General features: G+C 47.2%; 2 protein-coding genes across 3 annotated transcripts in view; one reads left to right on the forward strand and one right to left on the reverse strand.

Annotated features, from left to right (window-relative positions):
* The window catches only part of JAZF1 (JAZF zinc finger 1), a 305754-nt gene that overhangs the window by 75761 nt on the left and 205014 nt on the right, over positions 1–24979 (reverse strand). The window lies entirely within an intron of this gene.
* On the forward strand, positions 18102–20657 carry LOC132211519 (neutral amino acid transporter B(0)-like). The gene has a single exon (XM_059656166.1). It carries the CDS (start codon positions 18518–18520, stop codon positions 20093–20095), a length of 1578 nt encoding a protein of 525 aa, XP_059512149.1. The 5' UTR covers positions 18102–18517; the 3' UTR covers positions 20096–20657.

Here is a 24979-nt window from a genome sequence, read left to right on the forward strand (position 1 = left end):
ATTTGGTATGCTCTGACATCCACTCATTCTTTCCTTCGATCTTTGCTAGCCCTCTCCCCCGTACTGTGCAACTCTCTGCCTTAACCATCCTTGAGTCATGCATGGCCTCTGAACAGACGGAGCACATGGCAGTCAGCAGCACCAGGACAGGGCCAGTGTGCCCCTGGGGCTCTGAGTCTAAGCATGGGCAGGGAGTGGGGTGCTCCAGATTCGGTTTAAACCGGCAGCTCAGTTTTCTTAAAACTCCTCCCTCCGATCTCTTCTTCAAAACCTATAATAAAGCAGTCTTCTAGGAGCCAACTCCATTGGAGGAGCCACTACATTCTGCTTTATGATTTACTTAGTGGTTAAAATATTGCCCTGTGATTTAGGGTCAGGTGGCTCCAGTGGGCAGCCAGGCATTGCCCGGTGGCCTGTGGGATGCCCAGCATATTGTGTGCTCTGGCCAGCAGGGGGAGGGGCGGAAGTGGCAGCTGGCCGGCCAGGAGCCTCGCCAGCAGCCGCAGACAGCAGGAGGGGAGGGTGATTCTGCAGACTTCAATGAAGACGCTCACTGCAGGGTGCGCTGCCGATCACTACACAGTATATTAACCACGGAAGTTCCTTAGCTCAAACTCCAGCTCCTTGACTACAAGCAAAGGTTTGCAGGGAGGAGAGTACAGGGCCTAAGAGTGAGTTCGGGTGCGAGCTGTGTGATCTTGGGCAAATGATTTTAACCTCTTGGGTATTAGTTTTTGAGGTTTGTGATACCTGCACACCAGAGGGATACTGTTAAGAATTAAATGAGATCAGGCATATAAAGCTGTTAGCAAAGTGTACATCAAATCCAATATTCAATAAATGGCAGCATTATTATTATTCATGAGACAGTGTAATAGAAATTTTTTAAAAATCATATACTGTATATTTTTTAAAAGCCTGTAAAGATGTACACCAAAATTCTACACCCTTTTTGGAAACCTACCATCAATCTCTGGGTGATGAGGTTATAGAAAATGTTCCTTCTAGTTGCTTTTTTCATTATTTTCTATAGTGAACGTATGTATTACTTTAAAAAGTGTTTTTATTGATTTCAGAAAGGAAGGGAGAGTGAGAGAGATAGAAACATTAATGAGGAGAGAGAATCATTGACTGGCTGCCTCCTGCACACCGTTTACTGGGCATTGAGCCCACAACCTGGGCATGTGTCCTGACCAGAATTGAACCGTAATCTCCTGGTTCATAGGTTGACACTCAACCACTGAGTATTCATATGGCCGGGCCATCCGAATTACTGTTTGATCAGTATAAAGGCATTATAATACTAAAGGGCATCTTACATGAAAAGAATAAAGAAATGGCTACAAATAAGAACAAGATGAGAAAATGTTACTGCGAGCCTCCCATGTGTCCTCCTGGGTGGCCTCTGGCACACGCTGCCTGTCCTCCCTTCCTCCCAAGAGGGACATGCTGCAGGTGGCCACAGTGACGTTAATTAAAAAGGGCACATCTGCAGTGATACAAAAATGGCAGTACAACATACATATGTTCATTTTTGATAATTCTGTTGGTTGACATATATTTAAAGAAAAAGGGAAGATCAAACTTTTCTTCATGAGAAAAGAAATGATGGTTTTTTCTGATGTTTGAGAACAGCTGGGGAAAGTGCCTTAGGTGACTACCACCCTGGATAAAATGACGTGTGGGTTGCGTCAGTGCACGGATAGTTACAATGCTGTTTGAAGTAGCATAGTCTTATGTCTATGGCGAGTCAGAGCTGAGAAAAATACTGTGCTTGATAAGCCATCATAATGCAGTACCTGATGACAAGTCTTGCTACGTAAAATCAGACACGATCTTCTATAAATGCAGGTGGCAAGTGGCACAGGTTATGGTCTTCCTCATCTCTGAAATCAACCTGAAACGCTAAATGAAATTTAAGATTCCCAATTTGAATTAGACTTTTTTTTTTAATAAAAGAAGACTAAAAGTGAAGGTTTCAGCCACACATGGTTTATCCCAAACCATTTTAATGTGTATCCATTTACTGCAAACTCATCTTTTCTTTAAATAACTATAGCTAGAACTAAATTATGACCAAAGATGAAAAACGAAGTCTTTCAAGATGTCACAATGAACTTGGGGATGATATATTTAACAAGATTCCAGCATCGCTCTCCTGTAAACCTTATAGCTGATGAATTTAGCACCATTGGGTGGTGATCTGGGAGGCTACTGAGAAAAACGATTCTTTTCTTCTAGCTTTGGAGTTTACATACTAACCTACATTATTTTTTTTTTTACTTTTTGTTATGCTGATATTTTTAATATTCTGTATAAATAAGAACAGGCTGAGTCAGAGATGTGGAACTCTGATCTATAAGATCTGGCAATGATTACTTTCATTCACTGGGCATGTTACCAGGACGGACACTCTTAACAACCCAGTGATGCAGCTATTATTACTTCTATGCTCCAATAAGGGAAAGGGGGCTAGAGATGTCAAGACATCCAACAATGATCTAGGTCCTATATAGTAATCTGGGATTCAAATCTGGGCCTGTCTAACTCCAAAATCCATTAAGCCACTCATCCTTCTACAAATGTAAAAAATTCTAAAGTGAATATCAATCAAAAAAAGAGGTAAACATCCAATCATTTGGTAGAATTATTTTTTCTAAGTTCATAATACTATGCTCTTCACACTTAGAAACCTTCAAAAACTCCCACACCCATTCTGATCTGAATAAACGAATACTGTGGGGGCCTTTGAAATCTTAGGAAGAAATACCTTTACTAGTATTCACTTATCACCAGGAGATGATTCAAAAACTTCCCTGTTTTGTCTCATATTGATCTCAGCTCAGATAACTTCTCTGGGGAGAGTCTTATTTTTAATGATTAGACTTATATCCTTTTTTATGCCTTTCCTCTTGCTTCCGAATTGGACTATTTAGAATCTCTCCTTTTCCTTTTCTTAGTATTCCTAGATTATAAATCTCCACAAACATTTCCATTTACTTCCCTATCTTCTCTAACATGTTTTTAGACCATCAATAAAATTCAACATAAGTAATCAACTACTGAAATTCAAGTCCCCAGTTACCCCTCACGATGGCATTTTTCCCTTCATTTGTTTATCACACATGTTCAGGATCCCGGCCCCATTACAGTGAAATGAGCTTTAGGGGTTAAGCGGGGGCTCTGGCCACTGTGTAGAACGCTGTTGCTTTGGAAAGTGCACTATTTTCCAACCAACTGATTTATAAATGGATGTCTGGAATCCAACCCATTAGTAAGTTAGGAGCTGCCTGTAAATGGGAAGTGCATGAAGTAGAAGTTGCCTTTTCTGATTGGTTTAGCATTCTGTGGCTATGCTATTCAAAGACTTCTCACATACTCGAAAGTCACTGGGCCGGTCCTGGTATTGCTCCCATGTGCTAACAAAGAGCTCCTCCCAGTCCTGCGGGTAACAGGGCCCACAAGTGGATTCACAGGCGCAGAAAAGCCCGAGGCACGCATGAGCCAAGCGGAGTCCACGCTTCCATTTCAGTTTGGTAAAAAGCAGGAACACAGAAGCAGAACTGAGACCAAATAATCACCTTTCCAAAAACACCATCTCCATCCCTTGAAACTCTACCTTCTTTCTTTCACATGACACCTTATTTTGGACTGGGTGGTGGCAGCTGTCTACAAAGTTTCTGCTATAATTCCAAAGAAGATCCTCCGATGGAAGAGCTACAATGGAAAACTTCATCACAAAGCTCCTCAGTAACATACTAAAGGAAAAGTCGTCACGGTCCTTTCTCGTCTGCTTGTCCTTGGCTATAGCTTCTGCTCCAGGAACTATGGACTCGATTTGATTCCACAAACATCGACTGAGTCCCTGCTTGGGGCTGGCACTTGGGGTAATCACAGGTTAGGTATTAAAACAAACCCGAGTTTCTCACCTCAAGGAGTTTACAGTCCAACGGGGGAGAGAAATACATACAAAACTGAATCTAATTTGAGGCAAGTGTAAATATAGCAAAGCAATTAAATGTCCCCTTCAAACAGGTCAAAATTTGAAATTTCACTTTTTTCTTTCAGTAAACATACTCAAATCCTCACTCCTACGATTTGTCTTTACACGTGGCCCCAAATGCTCCGACAGAGTGTCAAAGAAGAGCAAATGCTCGCTAGAATGCTCTCCAGTCAGTGGTGAGTACCATCCAACCCACGGCTTAAGAGACATGCAGTGCAGCCTAACTTTGAATTCCGACAGAGAAGTCAAAGACATGAAATAATCATTAGCTGACTAATAGCTACTAACAATATTTTCCCAAAATGATCCTCTGAGGGCTGAGACGAACTGATTGACATGTAAGCTCCAAAAAACCAGAAGAACTGCTTCTAAATTTGGAAAAAAATCTACAGTAAAATCTCTCCCCAACCCTCCTTTGGAACTCTCCAGTTTACTAAAAACAATAACATATGAATATTATGATGTTGTATTTTAGGGAAAAGTACAAAGAAAAATAGGTATTCTGGCTATAGATTTTCTTCCCAAGATGGAGAAGTTTTGATCTCTGAGTCACATTTATGACAATAGAGCCATAGTTAACTACAGATTCTTTATGGCGTGGTGCTTGAGGATATACTGTATTTTTGCACACTTGTGGACAAGATGTTGACTTCATTTTACAACCCACATCTTGTCCACATCAGGGGAGCTTTCTCACACAGACACGCAGACCATGTGGACTACCTGCTGAGTTCTGGCCAGCTTGGCAGGCTGCAGAGCATAATGGGAAGGCAGTTGGAGTGGAAAAAAACCTTCCTGGGAATGTTTTAAGTGGTTAAAAAAGGGAGGAGGCAGGCCGTTTCCTAATGTCCCATACTGTGAGTTGGCATGGGGAAGATAATCCAGGAAATGAGATGTAAAAACTGTACACAGGTTCCTTAACAGAAGGGGCATTTTGCAAATAGCCAACATGAAGAATGCATTTCTCTAGGAAGCCAACCACTTGAAAGTTTTACTTTTTAATTAGCCACATGGAAGTTGAAAGAGCTAGGAAGCATCATTAATTCCACATGGAGATCTTAACCAGTTGCGCTCCCAGATCTCGGCGTGCTCACTTGATAGTCAAGGCACACGTTCAAAGTAACCAAGTGGGAGAGAGTATGTTCAATGAGTAATATCCTAAAGAATGTAAATTAGATGAGGAGTATCAGGTAAAAGGCACCTAAATGCAGTATTTGAGTTTTCTGTTTTGGTGTAATGTTTTCCCTCCAGGAACTAATGTGGCTTACCAAAGCAGAATATAAATCCTCTCCTAGCCAAAATGACAGAAAAGAGAAGAGATGCAACAGCACCACCTAATGGGCACTAAACAGCCATAAAAACTAAGCAGAGGTTACACAAAGCAGCAAGGACTTTTCATGGGGCCTGGAGGCACGGTGGACGAGGCTCACTGTGATAAATACAGTTTCCTGGATGGCACATTGCGGGGCAATCTCTAGAGCAGCTACATTCTGGCTCCACATCCTGCCTGAAAAATTGGACAAAATTAACCAATCCACAGAAAAGGTCATTTTGTCAAGTTCAAAACTCAGTTGAATGAACTCAAATGGGTCACAGACCTAAATGTCAGAGCTAAAACTATAAAACCCTTAGGAGTCAATCCTCCTGACCTTGGGTTAGCAATGGTTCCTTAGATACAACACCAAAGCCCCCCCCCCCGCCCCCGCACACACACGACAATTGGACTTCATTAAAACTGAAAACGTCTGTGTTGGAAATGACAAATCAAGAAAATGAAAAGACAAGCCACAAAATGAGAGAAAACATTTGCAAATTATATATCTGATAAGGAACATTTAAAGAATTCTTAGAACTCCATAAAATAAGATAAATAATCCAATTTTAAAAATGGGCAAAGGATTTAAATGGACATTTCTCTAAAGAAAATATATAAATAGCCAATGAGCATATGAAAAAAAATGCTCAACATAATTAGCCCTTAGGGAACTGCAAATCCAAACTTCAGTGAGATTCCGCTTCTCACCCACTAAGATGGCTATGATCAGACAGACAGACAATCATAAGTGTTGGTGAGGATGTAGAGAAATGGGAATCCTCAGACACTTCTAGTGAAAATGTATAGAATTATGGAGTTGCTTTTGGGAGTTTGGGAGATCTTCAACATAGAATTCTATGTGCCTTAACTTGTGATTGGATAATCAAAATATGGCATATCCAAACATGGGAATATTATTTGGCAATAATACAATGTATCTACATGCTATTAACATGGGTAAACCTTGAAAATATTCTATTAAGTGAAAGCAGCCAGTCATAAAAGGCCACACATGACTCCATTTATATGCAAAGTCCAGAACAGGCAAATCTATAGAAACAGAAAGTTGATTAGTGGTTGCCTTGGGCTGGGAAAGTGGGGGAATAGAGTGAAAACAAATGTGTATGTGGTTTCTTTTAAGGTGATGAAAATATTATAAAACTAGATTGTGGCAATGGGCACACAACTCTGTGAATATACTAAAACCATTAAAGTGTATGCTTCCAATAGGTGAAATATAGGCTCCGTAAATTATATCTCAATAAAGCTGTTAAAAAGATTCAAGTGAAGAGTTTTCAACTGCTACTCACTGGCAAAATTAAAGATGTTATTTATATGAAAACTATAAAATTTCCACAGCCTTTGTGATCCTGCAGGTTCCAAGCCCCACCACCATGTTGGAGGAGGAATCAGCTACTCCTTGGTGAGGTCACCTGGCTGTCAGCAGCAGAAGTGGGACCAGAACCTGGGGGGTGGGGAGGGGTCAGAGTTCCATGCAGACCTGGGGCTAGGGGGTGTGGCAAGAGCACGTGGAGCAAACATTTAAGGAGGTGCCACTCTCAGTGCCTTGCTTGCCTGGCCCAGCCCTGGTTCTCTGTGCATGGAAACATGCTCTTGCCACAGGACCTCCCCGGGACATGCAAAATGAGATAATCTGTAAACGGGAACACTTCAATGATTGTTAAAGCTTCAACCATCATTCCTCAGTTGTTTTTCCTACACATGTCATAAAAAAAGCGTTTCCCCCCCCTTTGTTTTCACTTTAGGGAAAAGAAAGATGACCCAAAGAATGAGGGGTTAAGCAGAGTTTGGAAGGAAAAGCAAGTGAGAAAAAATGCACGCTTGCCAAGAGGACATGTTTTCTCTGGTGACCAGAAGTAACAGCGCTGCCTATTTTAACTATTTCATTTAGCATGGTCTTCACATGGCTCCTCCAGCCACCAGTGCAAGCAATCATTTGCCAACCCTCTTCCTCATCTGCGTCTATACCAACACGCTTCATTTCCATTGGTCGACTTTCCTTGTGATGTCAATGAATAAAAGTTTCCATTATGGAAAACACAGCTTATCAGTGGACACAGTCTAATGATACAGTATAAATGTTGAGTTATTGCTACTCGGCAGTGCTTTATGTTTTATTTGCACATTTATGCTCTCTCTAAAGAAAGCTCAGCACGGACCCTTTACATGTCGCTTGGTTTATAGCCAATGCACAGACTCAGGTACCAAGTTTTCCTGAAAGATTATGGAGGCTTTCACCTTTACTGGGTCCACTTGTTTACTTCTCGGGAGACTGATGACAGGGGAAGGCAGTAAAGAGTAAAGCGTGCTCCCATGCCTACCTCGATGACCTATCCTGCTTGCTGATGGTCTAGAATGGCCCCGAAGCTCAGCCTTGCTGTTCACACGTTCTCATTGATTTGCTGTTATGGAAGAGACCCTGTTCCCTATCCCCTCTGGAATGAACCGCGTGCTTCAGCTAAACATATTTTCATACCATTCCCTGCTTTACTCATAGCCAAATATTTGTAATCACGTCATGCTTGGTAACTCTGAGTTCAAGGATCCCATTACACAGGAAGTTAAATAGGTGCCCGGGCTTTCCTGTTCCAACGTTTAGTTTTGCTCTGTTTGTTTTCCTAGACGAGCATGTGACTCATTCCTAAATCTCAATGGGAGGCTCTGCCAACGGTGTCAGGCTGTCTTCATGCACTTATTGTCGGGTGTCAACTAGAGTTGCTAAAGCTTGGCCAACTTCCCTTTCTGGATATACATCCTACAGACCCAAAGACCTGGGCATTAGGAAGAGAGCTCTTGTACCCAAGCCATTTACTCCACAGGGAAGCAGGTGAGCTTAATGGATAAGGACTCCAGGAGAGGAACTTCAGGCAAAGTTTGAAACCCCACTCTGCCCCTTATTGCCCTGTGCACACTGCTCAGCCTAGCCAGCCTGCTTTCCTTAACTGAAAAATGGGACCAACAAAATGCCTACTCCATTGGGTTGTTGTGAGGATTAAATGAAGTATAAAGTCGATACTCAATAAAGGAAGCAACTACTTTTGCGGCTGTTGAATGTCTGCCTTTTGGATGCTTCCATGACAGACTCTTGCTCTGGTCTGCTCAGAGGTAAACAAAATATGATCCTTCTCTTCCAAGAGCATATGTACTAATTAGAAAATGAATTACTGCCTTGAAAACACTGAAAAAACAGCAGAATAGGTTTACTGCTTACAAATAAGAAACAAAATTAAGTAATCAGTATTCCCTCTTGTTTTTATGGGTATATAACAATAGAATCAATATGCTATGGAAAACCTTTGTATCCTCCATTAGGAGATCTCATACATTTGACTGAATAGGACTGTCCATTAAAACTCGTGTTTGTTGGTTTTTAAATGCTCACCTAATATGTTCCTTTACTGATTTTTCAGAGAGAGAGAGAAAGGGGGGAGGGAGAGAGAACCATCAAGCAGTTGCCTCTCCCACATGCCCAGACCAGGTGCCAAACCTGCAACCTAGGTCTGTGCTCTGACCAGGAATCAAACCTGCAACCTTTTGTTGTTTGGACAATGCTCCAACCAACTGAACCACCTGGACAGGGCCCAAGTTTCATTTTTACTTGTCGGAATAAAAGGCTGTATGCACCCTCAAGTGAACCTTGATATATATATTTTAATCCTCACCCAAGGCACTATTCCTAAACATATTTTTCCATTGATTTTTTAGAGAGAGTGAAGGGGAGGGGGATGTGGGGCGGGGGTGGGGGGGTGGAGAGACACACACATTGATTGGTTGCCTCCCATTTGCACTCTGACCAGGGCAGGGGATCAAGCCTGCAACAGAGGTATGTGCCCTTGACAAGGAATTGAACCCATGACCCTTTGATTTACGGGCTGATGCTCTAGCCACTGAACCAAACTGGCCAGGGCTGAACCTTGCTATTTTATATCTTTTTCTCTTAAGGAAGTTTAGGTGATATTGTACATAGGAGCATGGCTCATTTTATTCTTAACTTTTCAACATTAACTCTTTCCTGAAACGCAACACCAAGGCATCTGTGTTCATGGTAAAATCCTCTGAGAACTGTTTCTCTGTCCTTGATCTATACAGCAGCTCTTTGCTACTGAGCCTCCATGGAGATTCAGAGCATGTTAATCTCAGCTTGGCCTCTCACTGGAGCTACAGCCTGGGGCACCCTATACATCTCTGTGCCTTGGTTACCTCACCTGTGAAATGGGGTTAATATAGACGTGAGGATTAAACGGATTAATACAACACAAAGTGCTTTGAACAGTGCCTGGCAGTAAGTGCTCAATAAACAGCAGCCGTTGTTGTTAATAGCTGTGTGGTTGCTTTTAACGATTCTTTTTTAAAGACCTGAAAAACCAATTTCTGCCCCCGCGTGGGGAGGGCGCCTCACTCTTGTTTCCACCATGGCATGCTGCCTCTTTCACCTCCATCACTGTTTAGCTAAAAACCAGACGCTTGGGCCATGTCTCCAAAACACCCGAGTGTTGCAGAGCCAAGCAGCAGCTGCCGTGCCATGTGGTTTGAGGAGCACAGAGCAGACCTTTCCGCTCCAAAATACACCAACGAACTGCTACAGTTGGAGATTCATTACGTGGGGACCTGGGGAGCCATTTGGTTATCAGGAATCCAGGGCTTTAAAAACACCAGGATTCCTGGGAGGAAGAAAACTCTTCCGTTATCAGCTCACCACTTAGCGAAGGTGAGCTGAGAGGGAGCTGAGCCAAAAGAGGTGGAGAGAGTGGCTCGGGGGCTGGGTAAGGACTGAGAACCAGGGGATAATAGTGGGACGGAGAGCAGGATAGGAGAGAAAGCCTCACTTATTTCCAGGGTCCAGGTCCCAGGCACTGCCTTGGCCCCAGGACTCGGAGAGCGGCCAGCCAGGCTCGAGGGCGCTGGATCTGGAGAGAGGGTGCGGGCCGTAGCAGATGGCCCTGTGCCCTGTCCTCGCAGCCAGTTCACCTCGGCCTTTCGTTCCCCTCCACGTCCCTCTTACAACAGTTTCAGCACTGAGTAGGCTTAGCAAAGCACTAAGGCGGCCTTTGAGAGGTGGGGTGGCCCTGTGGGTGAGGCCACCGGCTGCTGCCCCCTTGCCAGCAGCAACCCTGATGTTGACTTTCTTACATCCGGCACTCGCCACAGGACTTGTTATACAAGGACTTACTGGGCTGTCTCCCAACTTCATGAGAACCTTTGTGAGGACTCAGGTCGGTTTTCATCCCTGTGCTCCCATCATGAAGTCTACATGCTATGTTTACTGAGATGAGTAAATCAGAATTGGGGGCTGTTTTCCTTTTTGCCTGTAATTACCCCCATCACTGTCTAGCTAAGGGTGAAAGCTTATTCTGTGGCCACCAATGAAGACGGGTCTGAGGACTGAGGGACTGAGGCAGGCAGTGGGTCACACTGCAGGGTGGGCCAGGACCCCCCCGTGCAACAGCAGCGAGCAGCTCCCAGGGTCCCGGGAAGAAGGAAGGCTGAGCCCTGCCCTGGTCCCCCTGTCTGCCTCTCACCTGCTTGTCAGGGAACACTGCCCCAGTTCTGAGCACCCCTTGTCTGTGCCATTCGAAACGAACCCAGGAACACTGAGTCCTCTTCAGTGTTTATTTGGTTAAGTTCCTTGTGAAGGCTGATGAAAGAGAAGACACCTTCCTGCCATGGCCACCCAACGCCTTCACACCTCTCCTCTCCTCTCGCCTCTCCTCTGCCTGCCCTCAGGCCCAGCTCCCCAGTTGCTCCTGATCTCTCGATGCCTCAAACACCCTTCGCCCAGTCCCGTCACTGTCACTACCTTACATGCCCTTTGTGACCTAGACCCACCTCCATTCCCTGCTTCAGTCCAATTCATTTTACTTCTGCAGCTTGCATTCCTGTGCACAGCACACGAGCTCTCTCTGCTTCAGGGGTTCACCTACATCTTCCTACAGAGAATGACAGCAAAGCACCAGTAGGCTTTTAACAAAGCCTCTCTGATGACAGCAGCGATGTGGCTGAAATCCCTCAAGTCTGATGACAGCACCCAGTCGCCAGGATGGCCCACACCAGCCACTGACTGCTGGTTCTGGGGCGGGGCGGGCTCCAGCAGCTGCCTGGGCCATGGGTCTTCAGAGGGGTTTCCCACCAGTGTGGCAGCCCTTGAAATTCATTTTCTGTGAAAACCCAAGCCTCTCAGTTTGATAAACAAACTGCACATTTACTATGGGTTCTGGATCTGACCTTTCACACTGGTTTTGTCAACATAATTTACTGTATTCATAAATACTAATGTTCTCATTTGCTTCCCTATCTTTAGTGTACTGTAAATTATCAGCAAGTACATAAATGTCTTGGCCTGGGAATACAGTGGGCTGAAATGACTTCCTTTTCCCTTTAAAGACGTTGCATGTTTTTAATGGTAGGTGTTTCTAATTAACTTGAAGTGCCATAAACTGCCCATGTATGAACCAGAGACAAGCGAGTTGCATGAAATTAGAAGTACAGTATCTGATTAATGTTAGCAAATTAGGCACGCCTTCCAGAGGCACAATTTCTCTGTTTAGAGTTATTCTCTTATTCATGCAGAAGTACCAAGACTCCTGGAACAGTCGTGCCAAATGAGCCTTTCAAAATTCTTTTTTTTGTGGGGGAGGGAGGGGGCATCAATTAGGAGTAAGATTTCAAGCTTTAAAAAAATTTCCACTCAGGCCATCTCAACATAGCATCTCCTCTCCTCTTCCTTCATAAATGAGCTCGATTTGGGGATCTGATCTTTTTGCCAATATCAGTCCAAATTAGCACTGTAAATATTACAATCAAATGTTACCATTTGGCCTAATTTTCTTTCAGCCTGCCGTTAATCTTTATTCAGCCTTAATGAGTATTTATTGTGCGGCCCTGACAGCTTGCTACTACTGTGATAAATTATCTGATTCAAGTCCGATTAAAAATGCAACCCTGAGTGCTAATTATCTCAACAGATCTGCTTAATAATAGCATTTCTTGTCAATTATGGAATCTCAGCATGGGTGTCAATAGCAACAAATGCGCAGGCCTACCTTAGATGCTGACTTCCCATAATGCCCTTTTACTCGCCATATGTAAATCAGAGCGCTTCTGTACCTGGGGTGACCTTTTATTAGCAAGCTGTCAAAATGATGAAACTAGCCACAGCAAAACCCCCACCACCGTACAATTAGGGGCTACAGCTTAGGACAACAGGAGGTCAATCAGACACGGCTAATTATGATGCATCTTACTTATGGCCTGTCCAGCAGGAAGAATGAGCTGTTTTTGAAATTTACGCCAGCGTATGCATGACCCACAGGAGGGAAGCCACTGAACACAGGGGCTGGAGAGGTGGAGACACGGAATTGCACAAGTCTACAATATTTCAGGGCGTCTGGGATCAAATCTGAGTTCAATTTCAGCTCTGTCACTTACTTGCTGTGACTTGAATAAATCACTTCAACTGGAAAATGGAGCCGACCCTGTGCACCTCACTGAAGGGGCTCTGGGGGCGGGGGTGAGGATCAAGAGGTACCAAGTGTAGAAATACTCAGCCTGGTGCCATCACATAGTGGGTGATGAATATGTTAACGTTCTCCCCTTTGCCTATTTCTGTTCCCAGGACCAAGAGAGCAGGTAACAAACGCTACCAGCAACATTCATGAAGCTCTGGCTATGTGCCCTGATCAATGTCTTCCATGAATCCTGCCTCCTTTGCCATCCATGGTCAGAACTAAAGAGAACAGCTGAGCTGGAGACCATTTAGCTCAGCCTCAGGCTTATAGGTGCAAATGCCTTAAATGACTCACTCCAAGGATGACTCTTCTCAAAGGCTATCCGAAGCACACACTGTGCGCCCTACCTCGGTAACAGGAGTGTTGACTGAATTGAGCAACTACTTCAGGCCAGTCACTGTGGGAGTGCTTTACATTGTTTAATCCAACAATAACCCTCTTCTCACCTTCCCCCTGGAGACCAAGAGATAGTGCAGAGAGGTGAAAGGACTTGCCCAACATCCCACAGCTAGTAGATTCCAGTCCCCAGGCTTGAGTTGAGAGCCAATGCCCCCACTTCTTAAAATAGGAGGGACCCCTCATGATGTATTTTAGGACAGATGCTTTTAGTAGAAAGGGCTGGAGAGGTTGACACTGGCCTGAGAATGTCATGCTACACCGTTATGTGGCATCCTATCTAATAGAGAGCATATGCTAATTGACCCTCATGCCATCACAAAGATGGCAGCACCCATAGCCAATAAGGAGGGAATATGCTAATTGACTGCCCCACCTTCAAAGATGGCGACATCCACAGCCAATAAGGAGTGAATATGCTAATTGACTGCCCGCCCTCAAAGATGGCAGTGCCCACAGCCACAAGATGGTGGCACCCAGTCCCCTCAGCCCCCCAGCTGCCCAGGACTGGCCTGAGGCACAGGCAAGCCTCGGATGGCAGCTGCCCAGCCGCCCAGGGCCACCAGAGGCTCAGATGACCAGGGCTGGCCGAGGCTTGTGCTGCCGGCAGTGGTGGCAGCAGAAGTGTGATGGGGCGTTGCCTTCCTCTGATCACTGGGTCGCCTCCCACCCCTGAGGGCTCCTGGACTGTGAGAGGGGGTAAGCTGGGCTGAGGGGACCCCCCCCCCCAGTGCATGAATTTTCATGCAGCGGGCCTCTAGTTTTAATTATAAGGAAAAATAAATACTGTCTTTTGGCTCCCTGCTGTGACAAACCACAGAGTCCAAGAGCAGGGGCTAAGTCTGAAACAAGCCTCGGTCTTTTCATGGGGAGTGACGTGAGGAAAGCTCTATTTTGTCATAGGACCTCAAGCATTTTCAGCCTTTGGTGGTAATTTTGGGGGCACAAACCTCTTCTCCCCTGGCTTGTACCCCACAGAGTCCTTTTTTAAGTGGAAACAACATCACTGCTCGTCGCCACCTTCCTGCCTCACCTGCCCGCTCTCCACAGGCTGACCTGTCGATAACCCAGAGTTGTGGGTTCCAAGCATCACTTGAAGCAACCTCCTCAGAAATGGTTCTGAATTTTCCCAGATTAGAAGGGCACCATCTCAAGCGAATGCCTAAAATACACATGTCCACGTTTCTTACATCCGGATCATGTGGCCTATGTGCAAAGGACAGAAAATCCATCCTGTTTGGTGACTGCCAAATGACATGTCCCCAGTGGCCACACCCAGGATAGCTTGCAATAAGAATTCAGGGGGAACCATGCAGGGGGAAGGACAGCAGTGTAGCACCTCCACTGCTAAGCAAGCCAGATGCTGTGTGGCTGGATGGCTAACGAGGCCCAGATGAGAGTCCCCAGGCAACAGATGCGGAGATGCAAGGGGAGATGGAAGAAAGGATCACGAGCATTTCCTTCTCAAATCATGTGTCCCCTCTTCCCCGACACCTCGAGCCTGGCTCATTATTACTTCCTTCACCGATGATCGCAAATCAGGAAGCAAGTCTTTCCCTCGAGAGGATGCCAAGTCAGTGCCACGAGGCGTAAATCAAGTGTTTCATAAACAGTGTGTGGGCTAGTTCTCCTTCCAGCACTGAGGTCAGCCACCTCCCCTCACGAGCCCTTGCTGTTTCCCAATAAAGTAAGTGCGCCTACGTTTTCTTTGATGAGTGCTGCCAAGTGTCATTTGGGGTGCGGTCCATAGCACTTTCCCTAGGGTAAGAGCTGAGACTTATCGTGGCCCACAGAGGTCCTCAGTGGCCCAGTTTTCCACACCCTGAGCGTCTCATCACCTTGTTCTGGCCTGGTGAACCCGAATTTCAGCTGGGAATGAAACCTCAAGGCCTATGTCTGTCTCCTGACTTTCACACTCCCTTTGAATCCTATGACACCATCCATTGTTGATGTGGAAATTGCTTGGTACCACTTCCCTCCTTGGTGTGTCCTTATGCATGCATTTAAATTCCACACAAGGTTTCCAGGAAACTATGGAAACACATCCCCTACAGACAAGCTTCGTGTGAAAATTATTGCCCCACTGGGCAGAGCTTAATGGTCCGACAGCATTTAACTCTCTCTGAACACTACAGGGGAACTAAATCTTTCCAAACACTTGGTAACAAGGAACACAATGTAGGTACCCGATGAGCTATGAGAGCCATACTTGTATCCTCCGTATCCAAATCTCTATGCATGAACCCAGTTCATCGGAAAGTGTGGCTTGAAGGCCGAGTCAACAGTGCATTTGGAAGTCACAGGCCTGCGCTTGCCTGCAGACTGATCCCTTATTTCTCTGGGTATCAACCGTTTGCCTTTTGGCTGCCTATTATGAAGAATATGCCTGTCGACACACTTCTACTGAAAAATTAAGTAATCTGAAATACAAACTGTGACTTAAATGGTGAACTCTATAATTTGTTTTGTATGCAGATGCCAGATTTGAGCAGCTATTATCAATTTTCATTTTATAATGTTGACCACATCTTAAAATTTAATTACGCCTGCTATTTATTTCCCACTCCTGGTCTCAGGCCAACAAAAGAGTTCCTTTAACTTGCCTGCAGCATATGGACGCAGGATTTCATTTATTGTTTTTGGTAAAGTCACGTTCGTCCAAAAATCGTGCAGGGGTCACACGAGAACCTTGGGTGCTGTCATTTGCCTGAAGCTGTTTCCATTAGCAGGCGTATCCGTAAAAACACATGTCAGCACTTAGCCCTCCGGCGCTGTGAGCAAAGCCAGCCCAGGGAGCTTCATTTCTATTTTGGGTCCTTACTGTCCTTCCAAGGGGCCGAAAAAGATTGTGGATCATTGGGCTCTGCAGGAAACCCTTGCCTAATTTCTGTTTTTCTACACCCTTTTTGGAAACCTACTATCAATTATGATGGCACTGTTAACATTTTGCATTTCAGGAAGTAATCTCTGACACCTCCCCACTATGCATTGTCAACAATGTCATCCTAAAACTATCATAAGACCTACAAGACAATAGTCCAGTGATGGCGAACCTATGACACACGTTTCAGAGGTGACACGTGAACTCATTTTTTTGGTTGATTTTTCTTTGTTAAATGGCATTTAAATATATAAAATAAATATCAAAAATATTAAGTCTTTGTTTTACTATGGTTGCAAATATGAAAAAAATTTCTATATGTGACACGGCACCAGAGTTAAGTTAGGGTTTTTCAAAATGCTGACACGCCGAGCTCAAAAGGTTCGCCATCACTGCTATAGTCCTTCCATCTCAAATCTTTGGGGATATATTTGAGAATCCAGTTTGGCACTTCTGAGGCACTGAAAAAAAAGCTATTTTATTTTCTTTTAATATATTTTTATTGATTTCAGAGAGGAAGGGAGAGGGACATAGAAACATCAATGATGAGAATCATTGATCAGCTGCCTCCTGCTCGCCCCACACTGGGGATTGAACTCACAACCCGGGCATTGAACTGTGACCTCCTGGTTCATAGGTCGACACTCAACCACTGAGCAACGCTTCCCTGGCAAAAAAAAAAAAGCTTTTAAAAAATCTTCCAAGGCCAGAGTTTAAACATTCAGCTGCTGGGCTCACAGTTAGCAAAACTAAGTAAAACAAGAAGATACTACTCTAAACAGAATTGAGGGTGTGGGTCCTGGCTTTATACAAAATTGTGTCAGTGCTAGTGCTATAGTAGCCAGGGAAGTCCAGTAAGCCATGCCCAGCAGGAACTTTCTAGATTGCGAAAATCTCTCCTGATTATCCCCACTGAGCATCCTTCTGAGCGGCCCCTCCCGACTCTGACCTTGAGGTAGACCTGCAGAGCCCTCTCCTTCCCAGAGCGCGAGGTTCCCTGGCATGTTGGATCTTTTCAGCACTTTCCCCTCCTCCTCTCTGAAAGTTACCACTGCTTCCCCAACCACGTCTGCTTATACCGGTCCCTTTCTTAGGACTACTCGCTGCTCTCCTGAGCAGTAAGCAACACACATCAGGGGTCTGGTTCATCAGCAGTTTTCAGGATGAGCTGTATCAGCATAGCCTGGGTACTTGTCATGTAACGACTCTTGGCTTCCACCCAGCCCTACGTGATTGTATGTAGTTTGAGTTTGAGAAGCACTGGCCTGGAACTCAGAGACCTTTCTTGAAAGGAACAAAGTTTGGAGAGCTCATGAGTGATCCTGGAATCTGGGACAGTCCTCAGAATACTGGCAACCACAGCTGCCTTCCAAAACCTCACAGGTAAAGCTTTGTCTAATCCTCTAGTAAATTTCATTATTCAGTCTAGAAGGGGAATTCAATATTCTAGTTACTACACACCACGTAAGCATACAGTTTTGAAGACTTAACCCAAAGACCATCTATTTAATATGGCAAACCGAAGGCACTTTGGGATCTTGCAGTGTCACGTCCCAGCTGACAGGGACTAGAGAGGAAGCAGCCTGTTTTACCTGAGTTACTGGGAAGAGAGTGGAAGAGCCTCCATGGTTCCCCACGGTTCCCTCCATAACCACTCCTGTGGCCTTGAGAACACGAATGCTCACAGGGCTATGCCTTCCAAAGCCCACTGGGAAGACCAGAAAGCAGACGCCCCACTGCACATCACCCCTTCTCAACCGGAATCTCTCGAGGCTGGCGCCAGGAGCCTGTGCCTTTAAGATCTCCCCCGGAGACTCAGGCTTGGAGCCACGTGGCCCAAACGGGAGGGTGCCTATGGGCTAAGGGCCATTAACTCCCGGGATCCAGGACCCAGGACCGCCTTCCGCCCAGTGGGCGGCCTGGCTCCCCTCTTCCCGGAGCTTCCCGTAAAGCCCCCACACTTAGCCTCCCAAGCGAGCCCTCCGCTTCCAGGACCCAGGCACCCCAGGTCCTGCCTCTGGGATCCAGGGTCCAGGCGCCCGGGATCTGCGCCACCAGCAACTCGTCCCTGGAAGACCTTCCCGAGCCCAGGACCCCAGGTCCCAGCGTGAGAAACTCTCATATTCTCACTCCCAGAGCCAAGAAACCCAGGTGCTCCCAATTCCCAGCTTTCGGGCTGCGGACCCACCCTGGGGCCTCAGACTCCCCATCTCCAATGGCCAGGAACGCGGGCGCCGTGAGCTCACAGTGCCGGGAACCTCAGCGTTCCAGCCCCCCTTCCCCCCCATGGCTGCTACGCAACTCGCAACTCGCAGCTCTAAGGGACCTCGGCGTCCTAGGCAGGCGCCGCCAGCTCTCCCTGCTTCCAGGCGCTGAGAAGCCCTGGGGCGTTCACTATGGTGGCCGACCCGCCACATGGAGACCCCATAGGGTCTGGGGCGGTGGAGCACACCGCCAAACCGAAACCCAGCAAACCAGGAGCGGTAGGAGGCAGCCCCCCCTCGAACCCGGTGCTCAGCTGCCTCCGCACCAACCTGCTGCTGATGATGACCATGCTGTTCGTGTTGGGGGGCGTGCTGCTGGGGCTGGGGATGTCCAACGCCGGCGGCGTGACCATGCTGGGCCCCTCGCGCCTGGCCGCCTTCGCCTTCCCGGGGGAGCTGCTGCTCCGCATGCTGCGCGTAGTCATCCTGCCGCTGGTGGTGTGCAGCCTCATCAGCAGCACCGCCAGCCTGGACCCGGGCTTGCTCGGGCACCTGGGCTGCTGGGCGCTCTTCTTCTTCCTGTTCTCCACGCTGATCGGGTGTATCATTGGCATCAGCCTGGCGATGGCTCTGCAGCCCGGCGCCGCCCTCGCCGAGGCCCAAAACGACACGGGTGGGAGTCCCTCCGCCCCACAGGACTCCGGCAAGTCCGTGCTGGATTCTATCCTGGATCTTCTGAGAAATGTATTCCCTTCCAACCTGGTGACTGCAACCTTCCGCTCGTACGCGACCTACTACGAAGACGGAGATTTCTACGGAACCAGGATGAAGGTGCCTGTGGGGCACCAGGTGGAGGGCCCGAACATCCTGGGCCTGGTGGTGGTCTCCATGGCCTTTGGCGTGTGCCTGCGGAAGCTGGGGCGGAACGGAGAGATACTCATCCACTTCTTCACCTCCTTCAACCACGCCACCATGGAGATGGTGTCCTGGATCATGTGGTACACCCCCGTGGGCGTCTTGTTCCTGGTGGCCAGCAAGGTCATGGAGATGGAGGACATAAACAAGCTCTTCACCAGTGTGGGCAAATACGTCCTGTGCATCATGCTGGGCCACGGCATCCACGGGCTCCTGGTGCTGCCCTTCTTGTACTTCATCCTCACCAGGAAGAACCCGTACCGCTTCCTGTGGGGCATCCTGACAGCGCTGGCCATGGCCTTCGCCACTTCCTCCAGCTCCGCCACTTTGCCGCTGACCATACAGTGCGTGGAGAGGAACGGCATCTCTAAAAACATCTGCAACTTCATCCTGCCCATCGGGGCCACTGTCAACATGGACGGAGCCGCCCTCTTCCAGTGTGTGGCCGCGGTGTTCATTGCGCAGGCCAACAGGAGGCCCTTGGATATAGTGATGATCACCACCATCCTGATCACGGCCACCGCCTCCAGCGTGGGCACCGCGGGCGTCCCTGCTGGAGGTGTCCTCACTCTGGCCATCATCCTTGAGGCAATTAACCTGCCGGTTGACCTCTCCTTGATCCTGGCTGTGGACTGGCTAGTGGACCGGACCTGTACGCTCATCAACGTGGAAGGTGATGCCTTTGGGGCGGGAATCCTCCAACATTTGGTGGATCGGGGAAAGGCTAGTAGTGGCTCAGTGCCCCAGCTGCTCCAGGTGAAGAGTGACAGCTCTGTGGCTGCAATGCCGATCTTCAGACACTATTCAAGACCATCTAAGGATACTGGCAGCTCCAAGAAGAGCTTAGCCATGTAAGCCCCAGCAGGGACCTTCCCTGCTCTAATGGGGCACTTTGGATATTCAAGTCATGAGAGATGGATCAACGGACAAACTCATTCTCTAGCAGCCCTGCCCGTAAACTATGGGGAAACACAGGCCCCAGCCTCCCTTCCCAACCTACCTCTTCCCAACCCCATATCTGGGAGGCCTTGCTACTGGGATATATGTGTATGTGGGTATGAATGTCTCCCCAAATCTCCCTGGTCCTCAACTCCTGCCCCCACCCAAGGTTAGGAAACAGCAAGATAGAGAAGTAGCATCCTCCACGCCTTATCCTGGAAGCCTGCCTGGCTTCCCCATCTTGGGGCACAGGTCGCCACGTGGAATTCTGACCTCTTTGACAGCATGTTCCCACATGTGCCAGCTCATTTGCTGGTTATTTTGGTGGCTGTAGCTGTGTGTGTGTATGCATGTGTATGTGTGTGGGTGTGCTGTGGCTAGATGGTACGTCCCACCCTGTCCCGGGAACTCTGGGTAGGGGGAGACTGAGGAAAAACACTGCTGTCACTCCAGAGGACATTTTTTTACCAATAAAATTGTCAAGTATTAAAAAAATAAAAAGATCTCCCTAAGTGACTAAGGAAGGGCCATACATGGGAGCCACTGTTCTAGCCACTGAGTGGCTCCAAAGTTGCTTTTTAACCTCAATCACACATATATTGATACACAGAGATTTAGACTAAGAGGGATTGTGACTCTAAAGGCAAAAGAGGGTTTTGGCTGTGTTAGTCCTTGAGGTTGTAAATGGTTGGTCTATTCATTACTCCAATATGGAAAGGCAGCAGGTCAATTTTAAAAAATAATTATCTTAATTATTGAAAGTATTACAGCGGTCCCCCCCCACCCCACCCCCCTGCCATTGACCCCTTCTAGCCTGCTCCCTCCTCCCCCACCACAACCTCAGGCCTTCAGCACACTATTGTCTGTGTCCGTAGGTTATGCACATATGCTTATAAGTTTTTCGGTTAATCTCTTCCTATCAACCCACCCCCACCTTCCTCTGAGATTCATCAGTCTGTTCCACGTTTTTATGTCTCTAAGTCTATTTTGTTTATCAGTTTATTTGGTTCTTTAGATTCCACATATGAGTGAGGTCTTTCTCTGACTGGCTTATTTCGTTTAGTATAATACCCTCCAGGTCTATCCATGCTCTCTCACATAGTATTTCATGGTGTAAATGGTCCACAGCTTTTTTTATCCACTTATCTACTGATGGGCACTAGGACTCTTCCCAGATCTTAGCTATTGTAAATTGTGCTGCTAGGAACATAGGGGTGCATATATTTTTTCGAGTTTCTTAAGGATATATTCCTAGAAGTGGGATCACTGGGTCAAATGGCAGTTCCATATTTAATTTTCTGAGGAAACTCTATACTGTTTTTCATAATGGCTGTACCAGCCTGCATTTCCACCAGCAGTGTACTAAGGTTCCCTTTTCTCCACATTCTCAAGCACTTGTCATTTGTTGATTTGTTGGTGGTTGCCATTCTGACAGGTGTGAGTGATACCTCATTGTCATTTTAATTTGCATCTCTCTGATTAATGACTTTGAGCATTTTTTCATATGTCTCTTGGCCATTTGTAAGTCCACTTTGGAGAAGTGTCTATTTAGGTCCGTTGCCCACTTTTTTATTGGATTGTTTGTCTTCCTTTTGTTAAGTTGTATGAGTTCCTTATATATTTTGGATATTAAACCCTTATCAGATGTATCATTGGCAAATATGTTCTCCCATACAGTGGGCTCCCTTTTTATTTTGCTGATGGTTTATTTTGCTGTGCAAACTTTTTATTTTGATGTAGTCCCATTTATTTTCTCCTTTGTTTCCCTTGTCCTAGGGCAGTAGTCGGCAAACTGCAGCTCGCGAGCTACATGCGGCTCTTTGGCCCCTTGAGTGTGGCTCTTCCACAAAATACCACGTGAGGGTATGCACGTACAGTGAGATTGAAACTTCATGGCCCATGCGCAGAAGTCGGTATTTTGTGGAAGAGCCACACTCAAGGGGCCAAAGAAATGCATGTGGCTCGTGAGCTGCAGTTTGCCGACCAGGGCCCTAGGAGATGTATCAGCAAACATATTGCTACGAGGGATGTCTGAGATTTTACTACCTAGATTTTCTTCTGGGATTTTTATGATTTCATGGCTTACATTTAAGTCTTTTATCCATTTTGAGTTTATTCTTGTGTATGGTGTAAGTTGGTGGTCTGGTTTCATTTTTTTTTTGGCATGTACATGTCCAATTTTCCCAGCACCACTAATGAAGAGACTATATTTCTGTTTGTTTTGTTTTCGTTCCTATTTATTTATTACCTCCCACCCACCCACCCTCCACTGCCTTCCGTCCCAGATTCCTCACTCTGCTCCATGCTTCTTTGTTGAAGAGACTGTCTGGACTCCATTGTATGCTCTTGCCTCCTTTGTCAAATATTTTTTTTTAAAAAAATATTTTTATTGATTTAAGAGAGGAGGGGAAAAGGAGAAAGAGAAACATCAATGATGAGAAAGAATCATTGATGGGCTGCCTCCTGCATGCCCCCTGCTGGGGATCAAGCCCGCAAACCTGGCATGTGCCCAACTGGAATCCAACTTGGTACCTTCAATTCTCAGGCTGACGCTTTATCTACTGAGCCAAATCAGCTAGGGCTCCTTTGTCAAATAATAATTGAGGGTAATGGCTTGGGCCAATTCCTGGGTCTTGTTCTATCTATCCTATCTAATAAAAGAGAAACATGATAATTAGCATACAACCGCTACCCTTCCCATTGGCTAATCAGGGAGATATGCAAATTAACTGCCAGCCAAGATGGCGGCCGGCAGCCAGGCAGCTTGAAACTAACATGAGGCTTGCTTGCTTCAGTGACGGAGGAAACCAACGTTCCCCCGCCTGCCTTGCCGGCCTCTGAGCCTGCAGTTTGAAACATTGTAACAAATATAAAAGCTAAACAAAACCCCAGAACCTGCTTTCAGTGAGCCGGATCTCAGAGCTGGAGTTATACATTGTTTCGATTATAGAACCGAAACAAACCAGATACCTGCTTTCAGCAGCGGAGGCCCAAGAGCTGGAGCCTCAGAGCTAAAGCTGGCCCAGAATAAAAAAAAAAAAAAAAGAAAAAAAGGAGCGGTTGGGAGCTTCCGTCACCAGCCAGCCTGAAAACAGCCCTCAGCCCCTCACCAAGACTGGCCAGGCACCCCAGTGGGGACCCCCACCCTGAAGGGTGTGTGACCAGCTGCAAACAGCCATCATCCCCTCACCCAGGTTGGCCAGGCACCCCAGTGGGGACCCCCACCCTGATCCAGGACACCCTTCAGGGCAAACCAGCCGGCCCCCACACGTGTACCAGGCCTCTATCCTATATAGTAAAAGGGTAATATGCCTCCCAGCACCGGGATCAGTGGAGCTGTGAGGCCTCCTGGCACCGGGATCAGCGTGACAGGGGGCAGCGCCCAAACCCCCTGACCGCCCTGCGACTCTGTGTGTGACAGGGGGCGGGGCCACAACCTCCCTATCCGCCCTGCTCTGTTCCTGACAGGGGAAGGCGCCCTAACCCCCTGATCGCCCTGCAGCTCTGTGTGTGACAGGGTGTGGTGCCCCAACCCCCTGATCAGCCCTGCTCTGTGTGTGACAGGGTGCGGCGCCCCAACGCCCCCCCCCCCCCCCCACACACACACGGGCCCTGCTCTGTGTGTGACAGGGTAGAGCCATAACCTCCCCATCGGCCCTGCCCTGAGTGTGACAGGGTGCGGCACCCCAACCCCCTTTTCAGCCCTGCTCTGTGTGTGACAGGGGGTGTTGCCCCAACTCCCCTATCGGCCCTACTCTGTGAGTGACAGGGGGGAGCTCCCCAACCCCCTGATCGGCCCTGCTCTGTGCATGACAGGGGGAGCTCCCCAACCCCCTGATTGGCCCTGCTCTGTGCATGACAGGGGGAGCTCCCCAACCCCCTGATTGGCCCTGCTCTGTGCGTAACAGGGGGTGGTGCCGCAACCTCCCCATCGACCCTGCATTGAGTGTGACAGGGGGCGGTGCCCCAACCCCCCAATCAGCCCTACCCTGAGCGTGACTGAGGGTGGCATCGCAACCTCCCGATCTGCCCTGCTCTGTGCATGACAGGGGCGGCGCCCCAACTCCCCAATCGGCCCTGCTCTGAGCCCGACCAGGGGCTGCACCTAGGGATTGGGCCTGCCCTCTGCCACCCGGGAGCAGGCCTAAGCCAGCAGGTTGTTATCTCTCGAGGGGTCCCAGACTGTGAGAGGGCACAGGCCAGGCTGAGGGATCCCCTCCCCCGAGTGCACAAATTTTTGTGCACCGGGCCTCTAATATATATATATATGCCTAATATGCAAAGTGTCCCCTTAGGAGTTCAACTGACTTGGAGTTCAATCACTCGCTATGACGTGCACTGGCCACCAGGAGTGGCGCAGAATGAAGGAAGGCCCCTGCCAGCAGCCAGGGAAGGGAGGCCCCAGCGGGCAGCCAGCAGCCTCTAGGGACCCTATCTGTGCAAAAATTTCATGCACTGGGCCTCTAGGTGATTTATATGCCTGTTCTTATGTCAGAACCAGGCTCTTTGGATTACAGTGGCTTTGTAGTATAACTTGATATCTGGTATTGTGATCCCTCCAACTTTGTTCTCTTTTCTCAAGATTGCTGTGGTTATTCGGGGTCTCTTTTGGTTCCATATAAATTTTTGGAGCACTTCTTCTAGATCTGTGAAATATGTCATTGGTATTTTAATATGGATTGCATTGAATCTGTAGATTACCTTGGGTAAAATGGACATTTTAATGATGCTAATTCTACCAATCCATGAACACGGTATATCCTTCCACTTGTTTATATCATGCTCTGACTTTTTTTTTCC

This window comes from Myotis daubentonii, chromosome 10 (genome assembly GCF_963259705.1).
Source record: "Myotis daubentonii chromosome 10, mMyoDau2.1, whole genome shotgun sequence".
In the NCBI taxonomy this organism is placed as follows: Eukaryota; Metazoa; Chordata; class Mammalia; order Chiroptera; family Vespertilionidae; genus Myotis; species Myotis daubentonii.

What these genes read in the sequence shown, in the direction of transcription:
- LOC132211519 (XM_059656166.1), top strand. Translation starts at nt 18,518, where the DNA reads ATGGTGGCCGACCCGCCACATGGAGACCCCATAGGGTCTGGGGCGGTG.